General features: G+C 39.9%; 3 protein-coding genes across 3 annotated transcripts in view; 2 read left to right on the forward strand and 1 right to left on the reverse strand.

Annotated features, from left to right (window-relative positions):
- The window catches only part of LOC106519076 (MOB kinase activator 1B), a gene marked incomplete at its 3' end in the record, with an annotated part of 9,077 nt that extends 6,265 nt beyond the window's left edge, over window positions 1-2,812 (reverse strand). The window contains 2 exon segments of the mRNA XM_014010596.1: window positions 774-940; window positions 2,628-2,812. Coding sequence (XP_013866050.1) covers window positions 774-940; window positions 2,628-2,641 — 181 coding nt within the window.
- A 977-nt stretch (window positions 2,813-3,789) lies between these two features.
- On the forward strand, window positions 3,790-7,925 carry mthfd2 (methylenetetrahydrofolate dehydrogenase (NADP+ dependent) 2, methenyltetrahydrofolate cyclohydrolase). Its single transcript, XM_014010597.1, has 8 exons — window positions 3,790-3,972; window positions 5,285-5,469; window positions 5,739-5,861; window positions 5,997-6,149; window positions 6,233-6,340; window positions 6,425-6,517; window positions 6,617-6,742; window positions 6,828-7,925. The coding sequence occupies exons 1-8, from the start codon at window positions 3,893-3,895 to the stop codon at window positions 6,974-6,976; spliced, it is 1,017 nt and encodes a 338-aa protein (XP_013866051.1). The 5' UTR covers window positions 3,790-3,892; the 3' UTR covers window positions 6,977-7,925.
- A 210-nt stretch (window positions 7,926-8,135) lies between these two features.
- Window positions 8,136-10,428, forward strand: arl6ip4 (ADP-ribosylation factor-like 6 interacting protein 4). The gene is made up of 5 exons (XM_014010599.1): window positions 8,136-8,514; window positions 8,588-8,899; window positions 9,241-9,358; window positions 9,438-9,507; window positions 9,582-10,428. The coding sequence occupies exons 1-5, from the start codon at window positions 8,355-8,357 to the stop codon at window positions 9,636-9,638; spliced, it is 717 nt and encodes a 238-aa protein (XP_013866053.1). The 5' UTR covers window positions 8,136-8,354; the 3' UTR covers window positions 9,639-10,428.

Here is a 10,428-nt window from a genome sequence, read left to right on the forward strand (position 1 = left end):
ATCTATCTATCTATCTATCTATCTATCTATCTATCTATCTATCTATCTATCTATCTATCTATCTATCTATCTATCTATCTATCTATGTGTGCAATTACATAAAATAAAATGTTATCTTTTTCTCCTCTTAGCATGCAGCTATATATTTAAAAAAAGGATTGCATAAAGTTTACTACATGCATAGATTTGCTTACTCAAAATAAGTACAGTAATTGTTTCTTGTGATGTCTGTGCAAACACCTAATGTCTTCAAATTTTGTACTTAATTCACAATATATAACTTCTTCCCCCTGTAACATGGTAGGAAGGTTAAAAAAGTAAATTCTGTGTTGTTTGGCCGATTGGTGTGGCTGGGATCTGTTAATTCTTGTCCTCAGTAACGGTGTTATCATTTCAGAATAGAGAACATAGTCATTGCTTTAACAATTTGAGTTCTAAAACTTCATCATTATTTTAACCACTCATGTTTATGTGAGAGATTACAATACAAATTTCATTAAAACAAAAACTATATCTCATTTAGTCTCGATTCTAGTTTTTAGGATAAAAAGTTCCAGCTACAATCACTGCTTACTGTAGCAAACATTTGGATGTTGTGTTAGGGTTACTTACAGTTTCCTTGCTGTATGATCACTCTACTCTTACACATCACAGAGTGCTGCAAACTAACCCTTTTTTTACATGGATCATCAAAGATTCATCTTAACATTGGCCTCTGGTCAGAAGGGTATTTGTTGACTAGGTGCGTGGGCTTATTGTGTTTGTTCACTCACTGTTGACAGCAATCCATTCATTGAGATCCTCTCCCTCTGGCAGCATGACAGCCTGTCTCAAGTTCCCGCTGCCCAGTGTCGCCTCAGCGTGTTTCAGCAGCTCATACTGGTGGGATCCTTCTGGGATGTTTTTCTTCGGCTTGAAGGTCTTAGATGAGCGACTGCCACTGCGGARAAATTAACACAGCAGTGCATAAATAAAGGGAGATTGTGCCAGTGCAGTGGAAGTTCACTGGTATATCTCTCATAGATAGCAAGTCTTGATGTCAAACATAGTGCCATGTTATTTTTGGTGTATATCAGTCACACACAGCATTACTGCAAACATGGTTAGCATAAGACTTCTAGAAAGGTTTTTCAGCATTAGGGTTGGGCATAATCGTATTGTGTGCAATTAATCGTCAGAAAAACATTAATCGATTACTTTTTGGCACTTGACGATTAATACGATTAATGCCACCAGGCAGACTGACTGGGGATTACTCTGGTCAGTCCGCTCGCTGCTCCTCTCCACTTCAACTATGACGAACATTAAAAATAAAGTTCTGTAATTTATTTATTTATCAACACAATTTAAAATATGATGTATAGCCTGAAATCTGTAATTTTCACACAATTTGGAACAATTTTTTACAAAGAGCAAATCTTTCCCACTAAATTGGTCATGTGACTAAGAAATAAGGGTGTCCAGGGACTCCAGGGGATTAATCGTCAAATTAATCGTTATCGGCTAAATACCACAATTAATTGTGATTAATTTTTTTGCCAATATTGCCCAACCCTATTCAGCATTTAATGCATTTTTATTTTCAATTTGAAGGACCTCAAGGGAATATTGGAAGGTGCGGTGCAGGTTTCATTCAAACCCAATTGTGACGTGCAAGAAACTATGAACTGAAATTTTTTTAAATATAAAATGCCCCCCTCCACACACACACACACACACACACACACACNCACACACACACACACACACACACACACACACACACACACACAAAAAGCAGATATAAATTTTAAACTTAAAGTAACAGGTCACAAGTAATAAATACTAAGTTGAACTACATGATAGCTATTTTGAATGCAACACATTAACTTTTATATGATTTAGCTGTCTGCTGTTTCCTGTATTCTGCTTCGGTTGTGCACATAAATATTTGAGAGAAAATGGTTTCATGTGAGAAAAAAAAAAACATTTTCAAAGACAGACACAAAGTCTTTTCTGGGCCTGCAGATCTATCTAGGCTWGAATATGTAATCAGCTGACATTAAGGTGAATACCTATGAACGTAATGTGTAATGATGTTACATTTGTTTATAGCTAAATAAACATTAAATACGTATTGTGGCGTGTTTTYAGAGATGTATGAAGCATCATTTTCGTGTCAGTGTGGTAACCTAGTTGTTGGTGCAAGATGACAGGAAATGTGACTGACTGTATCATCACGGCGTGACTGTAAACACGAAGATTTAAGAAACTTGATCGGTGTTTGGAAAGTTCCAAAAGATTTATTTTGGACAATAAATAAAGCTGAGAACTAATAGCCCAGCCGTAAGTTAGCTTTAACCATCAAGCTAACCAAGTTAGCATACACAACTGGTTGTTAAAAAAGTTATTTTACACTGAGGCTCTGAGTCTTTAAATGAGCATTGCTCAGAAGTAGTGCAACTTCAAGAGCTGACAATCTTATGCGTGAGAAAGACGATTTGCATCTGAGCTACTAGCTCCGAGATMCCGTGAGACGACTAGTTGTAGTTAAACTTCCTCCGGTGAACTTCGTAGAAGCGCAGCTAATGTTAACCGCAAGCTCCCCGACTGTAAAACTCAGGAAGCAATTCTTTACTTTTACTTACAACAAGAAGCTCATCTTGACGAAGAAGTAGTTGAAAAGTGTCAATTAGAACTCCTGGTCCCGGCTGTGTGAACAAAATACGAGTTTTAGAAAATTACTTTAGGTTTAACCAGTTTATTAGCGTTCACTGCCGCTTCTAGACGAACTGCACCCAGTGTTGCTCTTCCTCTGTCCGTAAGGAGCTGAACGTGCAGACTGTCGCCCCCTACCGGAAGTATTTACATGTTGCACCATAAAAATACAGCTCTAGGCTGAAGTTGTTTAAATGGAAATTTCTTGATCTTATCTATTATATTAAGATCTTAGTAACATGTTAGTATTTGTTACAAGAGACTAGATATTTATTTTTGTTCAAATACCAGAAAAGGCCTCTAATTAAGGACTGAAATTTTCATGATTAGCTCCTGAGTCAAACTTCACTGACACAAGAAATTCACTATTGGCCAAAATGATACAAAGCAAAATAAATAAATAAAAATAATTACAAAGAGACTGACAAAAACTAGACTCAAAAGGACCAAAATAAAACCCTCAAAATGTCAGTCTCAAGACAAAAAAAGTAGTAACAAAGACCTCGTAAATTTCAAATGCCGAAAAAATACCACAGAAACACACCACATAAGTCGTTCAGACAGGGTGTTGCTGTGTATGAGGGTGTGGAGCCTTTTTTGAATTATATCCAGGGGCCTCACAGTCCTGCAGATAAGCTCCTATTCTCCCCCTACATTTATTTATACAGACGGTTACAGAGAAACGAAAATTAGAAAATGTTCAACAAATGTTGCTAGGTTAAATATCTCCCTGTGATTAAAATACTCCAAGTGATAAAACACTGTTTTAATGATACATTTTAAATGCTGGTCAATGTGTTTAAAGAGCTCACAGCTGCTGTGGGAGTGGACCGATTCAATGAGGCAGGCCGGCTTAACATATAATCAAACCGCTCCCAACTTGAAAGTTTCTTAAATAAAATTTATATCCATAACAACTACATTTTAGTTATATGAAATTTTCCTCATGTCAAAATTCTATGTTTAAAAATTCAGTGTATCAGTGCAAGTAATTTTTCAATGCGCCTGTCTGACTATTATATGACAAATTAGCCTGCCCTAATAGGGTAATGACGCAAATCCACGCAGTTTGGGCGGTTTATAGGCTCTCTGCTCCTCCTCTCCTCCTTGCTAGACGGAGCTCTGTCGGTCCGTGTGTTGTGTGTTTTTGTAACTAGCCAGCCGTAGCGTTCCTCCTCCTCTCAGCTGGTCAGAAATGGCAGCGGTCAAGACTCTCAGGAAACTGTGTCAACACACCCGGTATCAAGTCTGTCAGCTGCACACGTCGGCCTCGAGGTGAGTGGGTCGTTGGATGATAGGTCCGCTAGCTCTGTCTGTCTCTGCCTCTGCTCTGACCGAATTTAGTTGGACTCCCGGTGAATGAAGCGCCCCCGTCGAGCAAATGAAAACACGGCTCGGGGTTTTACTCCCACGTCGGGGTTTATCTGGTGTTCTCGGGTGAGGTTCGTTAGTTCGCTGAGCGGTTTGTTCGATTTGATTGTACTAAATGTCCGCAGTTGGTCGTGCTGCGGTGCGCCCCTAGCGGCGTGCCGGTAGCACTGCAGCAGTGAATAGGCTGATGAAATCGGGCACAGGGCTTGCTTGCACTCGGTGGAGGGCCAGGTTTCTCCTGGAAGAGCAAGGTGTTGAATTTGCATTCAAGCGAACATGCACACATATTTATATGTAACAGGTAAGTACTCTGTTGTGCTGCTGAGGACTTGTCAGGGATAGCTGTAAAGTTCTGTTTGAAGCCTGCATAACTGAGAGGCAGTTAATTAATTTAATGTTAGACTCCCCCAAATAAATCCCATGGTTCCTGCACATGATCTGCATGATCACAGTGCATAATGTCCAACCTGTGGTGTGTCATGCACATGTTATTACAACTTTTGATTGTGAATAATGCAGTAGCAATTAGAGTTAAATACTTTTAAATAACTAGATAAACTGAATACAAAAAACAGCTTTAATGATCCTTTCTATAATATTGATTTAATGAGTCAGAAAGGATTTATTTATCCTCTGTAAAAGACTTTTTCAGTTACGTTTGTGTGATAGTTTGTATATAAAGTTTGCTGATACAGTTTTGCTTGATTGTGGTTCACTCTCACCTCATTGGGGACCAAATACTTCTCCATGAGGTTTAATTGGTTTTGGCAGAAAAACAGAGGTTCTTACATCACAGATGACGGCTCATTACTCTTCAGCTATTGGTCATCGCTTAATGTTTGGCGTTATGTAATGTAAAGCCTTGTAAATTTGGAAACAAACAGTTGGGTATTATTGTGTACACTCGCAAGTGCAGTACGCTGATATTAAGAATATGGTTCAGTCAAGGGGATATGTGTTGCCTCTAACTTTAGAAACTCAAACTGGTTCTTCTCCAAGCTGCATGATTGAATGTCAGAAACAGATTCTGGTTTCAAAACTTCTGATAAACACAGATCACTTTCAAGTTATAAGAGGGTTTGGAGAGAGATTGTACGGACTGGTTACAGTTGGTGCTATCCATTTCATTTTGTATTTACTGTCTAGTTACTTATAAATCCCCCCCACACATTTGTTATTGCTGCTACACTCGCGTCACTCTCTTATCAACTCTCAGGCAGGAGGCGGTGGTCATCTCAGGGAGGAAACTGGCACGTCAGATCCGAGAGGAGACCCGGGCCGATGTGGAGAAATGGGTTTTAGCCGGCAACAGCAGGCCTCACCTGAGCGTGGTTCTTGTTGGAGACGACCCAGCCAGTCACTCTTATGTGCTCAACAAGACTCGAGCTGCAGCTGAYGTCGGTAAGCGTCGGTGCATTTTGTTTATCCTCAAATGTAAACACAATTTCCCTACAGTGTAAACATGAAAAAAGAGCCCAGTGTCCACCAACTGAGATGAGTTTTTGATCATGATCATACTGTGACCAGCTATAAAATTCATATAAATGTTTGCAGAAGATTAAACTCATTTCTGTAATGTGGATGCGTGAGTTTACAATGGTTGGATTTTGAGCTAAAAATGCAGTTTACTGTCCTGTTTGGGTTGTCACACGCTGGATGCTTTCTCACAGGAATCTCAAGTGAGACGATTCTCAAACACTCGGATATCAGCGAGGAGGAGTTGCTGGACCTGGTCTACAAACTCAATGCAGACCATCGTGTCAACGGCCTGCTGGTCCAGCTGCCTCTGCCAGGTACGTGAACACTGGAAATGTCAAATGAGACTAATTAGCATGGTCAGTTCTGGTTGGGTTTTATTTGTTTTTATTTTATCAATCATTCTAGAGCTCCGTTTGTTCTGACTGTACTCGTATTTGTTTTCACTATAGATCACATTGATGAGCGTACGATCTGCAATGCAGTCGCTCCTGCCAAGGATGTGGACGGCTTCCATGTAGTTAATGTCGGCCGCATGTGCCTGGATCAGTCCACCATGCTTCCCGCCACGCCCTGGGGAGTCTGGGAAATTATCAAACGCACAGGTAACGGGAGCTGCTTCTTACTTTATAACTCCCAGAGTGGACATGCCAAAAAAAATTAAACTTTCTATATTTGTATTTTTCAGGCATTCCTACTTTTGGAAAGAACGTACTCGTTGCAGGACGCTCCAAGAACGTGGGCATGCCCATCGCCATGTTGCTGCACACAGACGGCCGACATGAGAGGCCTGGAGGTGGGTTAGTGTAAATCTGTTCACATGTAATGTTAAGTTCAGGATAAAAGTTATTTATGTATACTTTTTTCTGTTCTGCTTCAGGGGACGCCACAGTCACCATTTCTCACCGTTACACTCCAAAGGAACAACTTTGCCAACACACTAAAATGGCTGACATCATTGTTGCTGCTGCAGGTTTGTCTTTTTGTTTGTTTGATTGAAACGTTTATAATCCCCACCTGTTTTTGACTGGATTAAATTGTTTAATTACTCCGTTTTGCTTTGGACCTTTAGGCATTCCCAAGCTAATTACAGCAGACATGATCAAAGAAGGAGCAGCTGTGATYGATGTGGGAATAAACAGAGTTCAGGACCCCGTCACTGGAAAGAGTAGACTGGTTGGAGATGTGGATTTTGAAGGTACAGGAAGGACAGAGTGGGATTGGATGTCTGCATTAAAGTTCCCCTGCTGTTTGTCTGTAACATGTTTTCTGTCCACACTCAGGCGTGAGGAAGAAGGCGGGATTCATCACCCCGGTTCCTGGAGGGGTTGGCCCCATGACTGTAGCAATGCTCATGAAGAACACTGTCAAAGCCGCCAAGAATGTGCTGCAGATTCCCCCGGAGAGAATCCGCTTGGCTGCTGCGTCCTAATGAACCAGAGTGGCCCCAGCTGCAGTGACTCATTCCACCCAACAACACCCCCCACCCCCCTATTTTTATTTTTTGCTGTGGAGCGACACGTCTAAGCCCCGGTGCACCGACTGGAAAGAGGATCGCTTTGAGGCTCTTTCTGCTCACGTATTTCTGGGCGTCAAGTCCAGCCATGTATAGTCTGTTACATCCTCTCATGCAGCTGCATGTTCTTTGTAACAGTATTGCTCAGTTATGTTCTGTGACATTTAGGAAGATTTTAAAAGAATCTTGAGAGATTGTTTCTATTTATTGCTACAGAGACACGTTAAATGTGAATGCAGTGGTTATTTATTACTCAGCCTGTGAGCAGTTAAAGCAGAGTGATTGATCCTTGTCTGTTGTCCTTTTTTTTTTTCATTTAGCCTCCTGTTTTGAAAGTGCTAAGGGCTATCGTCATCAGGAACAAAGATGTTTATCAGTATACAAGCTTTAAAGATTCACAAATGCCTTTGCAGAACATTTAAAATAAGTACTACTTTTATCTTCTCACATTATTGCTTTCTATGCAGTCATCACAAAATAAACAATGTGGTAATTATATAATTAGAAATAGTTGTAACAGAATTTTTATATTTTACAGAAAAAAAAAATCTGACACCTAACAGACTCGGACCTTTTTTAGGTTATCCTTAATTTTACAGCCCTTGTTAAATATTATTTTAATTTGATCTGTATTTTTATTTTTCAGTTTTCTGTAAAGTGAGACACTGCAGATCTCAGAGGAACACATATTGCAGTGACTGTGTTTGTTCTGATTCCATGAATTTGTTGGATTTGTTTGGATCTTATTTCAGCTTACACTTTAGTGTTTGAACAAGTTATGTTTGGACATTCATCGCTGCTTTGACAAAGCAATGTAAAATGAAAAAAAAAATCTAAACATTAAACAACTTTTATAATATATAAACATGTCAATTTATTTATAAGACAAGGTATAAATTAGCTGCAYATTTTGCAGACCTTGAATAAATGTGAGTCTTCAGAGGATAAAACAACTTATGGAAATGCATTAAATATAGCTCCTGTCTGTACTCTAAAACTGAAAAAAATGAACAGGAAATCGTTTCTAATAACTGCTCTGCTAAGTTTGTCTCATAAGTACAAACTGAGGAAGTAGTGATAGTTCTGATACTTGAATTAATAAGAGTAATGCATAGAGGTAAATAACACTATTTTAGGATGATGTCATTGTTCAAGCGCATRGGCCGGAACCAGGAACCTTTGTTGTGTTCCGCGGCCGAGTTTGCTGGCGGACACGTTTCCGGTAATGAGCATCCGGGTTTCCGTCGTTTCTTCAAAACAATCTTTGGAAGCTTGAACCACTTTTTCTTCAGTGATGGACCGCAGCAGGTCACCGGACAGAGCTGGAGGAGAGAAAAAACACAATAAAAAGAAACGGAAACGATCTTCTTCTTCATCCTCCTCCTCATCATCGACCTCCTCCTCCAGCAGCAGAGGCAGATCCTCTTCAAAGAAAAAATCTCACAGAAAGAAAGGTTTGGACTGATTTTTCCCTCCTTTAACTAGCCCTGTAACCGAAACGAAACTGAGGATTTGTTTCTCCCTCAGATGGGCAGAGAAAGAAACGCAGAACTCGCTCTTCTTCTTCATCGTCCACCTCTTCTTCCGCCTCCTCTTCTTCCTCGTCGTCTTCATCCTCCAGAGACGAGAGGAGAAAGAAGAAGAAGAGCAAAGCCAAGAAGAAGAAGAAGAAGAAGCTGAAGAAGCAAAAAGCGAAGCTGAAGAAGCAGAAGAAAAAGGAGAAGAAGTTGAAGAAGAAGCTGCAGAAGGATGCAGAGGAGCTCCAGAAAGCAGCGGAGAAACCTCCATCCTTCCTGGAGATGTGGCAGAACGATGAGGAGGCAGAGGAGCTCGGGCCAGGCACGTCACGTGGTTTTAGTCTCAGTCTCTCTCTTTAAAGTTGTGTGATCTTAAAGACGCGAATCAAACTCAGAAAATCTTATAAAATATAATTAAATACTCTCATTTGTTATGAAAAACATTTTAGCACCCACTATGGAGACAATTATTTTGGCAACATTCAGTAGAAAAATCAACAACATTTTCCACAGTGACTAAAGTTCATCTATACAAACATGTCAAATCTCTTTGTAACATAATTCCACAAACATGAACCATTTTTTTCTGTTCGCAGTTCTGTTTAGAGTTGCAGTTCGACTTCCACCATGTTTTTCTCGATCATTTTCTGCCTTCCTCTGCAGTCATGACCGACGAGCAGAAGGCCCGACTCTCCACTAAGAGGCCTCTCACCAAAGAGGAGTACGAGGCCCGGCAGAGTGTGATCCGCAAGGTGGTGGACCCTGAAACAGGACGGACCAGGTGGGCCAGAGGAATAACTGTAGTTCAGCAATCACACAATGATTAAATGCGCTGGTTTGACGTTTCTGATTTCATCCAGGCTGGTGAGAGGAGAGGGAGAGATCATTGAGGAGATAGTCAGTCGAGACAGACACAAAGAGATGAATAAGGTAAATCTAGTTACGACTTTACTTATTGTTGTTGTTGCCATGAACCTCACTCTGATCGTCTGTTTATCCAACAGCAAGCTACAAAGGGAGATGGGAACGCYTTCCAGAGAAAACTGGGACTCAACAAATAGAAATCAACACCGTTTCATTATTACAACCTGTGGCCAAAATGGCTGAAATGTTTAAAAACTGAACAAAATGTTTGGTTGTAATGAGTCAACGAGGAGCTGAAGAAGCAACAACTTTATACAACAACAGTTAATTTATGTTTACTTTGATTTCTCTGTGTTAATGTTTCAAAAATATTTCAGATGTTTGATTAAGGTTTTGAACCGGATTGACTGTAAACATTAAAATGTTGTCATTTATTATCAGCATGTAGATATAGTTTAATTAATGTAAAACACAAAGTCAGATCAAGTCTTCATTTTCCCTAAACAAATTTTACACAAAGGCTAAAAATGAAAAATTTGTCTAACGTCTCCTTTGCACTGGGCAAAAATCTTTTCTCTCCATGATAAGATCATCTTGTAATTTTTAGTGTTCTGTAGGCTGTTGTGTTTTTGAGGCCTGTCACTTCCTCTTCAGCAGAGATACGGTAGATTGTCAGACAGAAAAATCTGATGGAAAAATAAAATAAAAACCTCAAGTTTGAACAACTATTTGGGGAAAGAATAATTGGACAAAGGAAGAGTGGAGAACCAGATGTCAAGACCTGAACCAGGCCCTGCTGTAATGAGGACTTTGAGGACCCGGTGGCTCCAACTCCCTCCATCTTAAATCATTTCCGGTCTCAATCAAACACATCTTTAAAACGAAGCCGAATCGCAGTTTTCAAAATGTGCATAGGTCGACGTTTCCTAGTTTTTCACATCTTTTTACTATGTTCATAAAATTTACAAATAAAAATATAAAACAAAA

This window comes from Austrofundulus limnaeus, unplaced genomic scaffold, assembly GCF_001266775.1.
Source record: "Austrofundulus limnaeus strain Quisiro unplaced genomic scaffold, Austrofundulus_limnaeus-1.0 Scaffold70, whole genome shotgun sequence".
Lineage (NCBI taxonomy): Eukaryota > Metazoa > Chordata > Actinopteri > Cyprinodontiformes > Rivulidae > Austrofundulus > Austrofundulus limnaeus.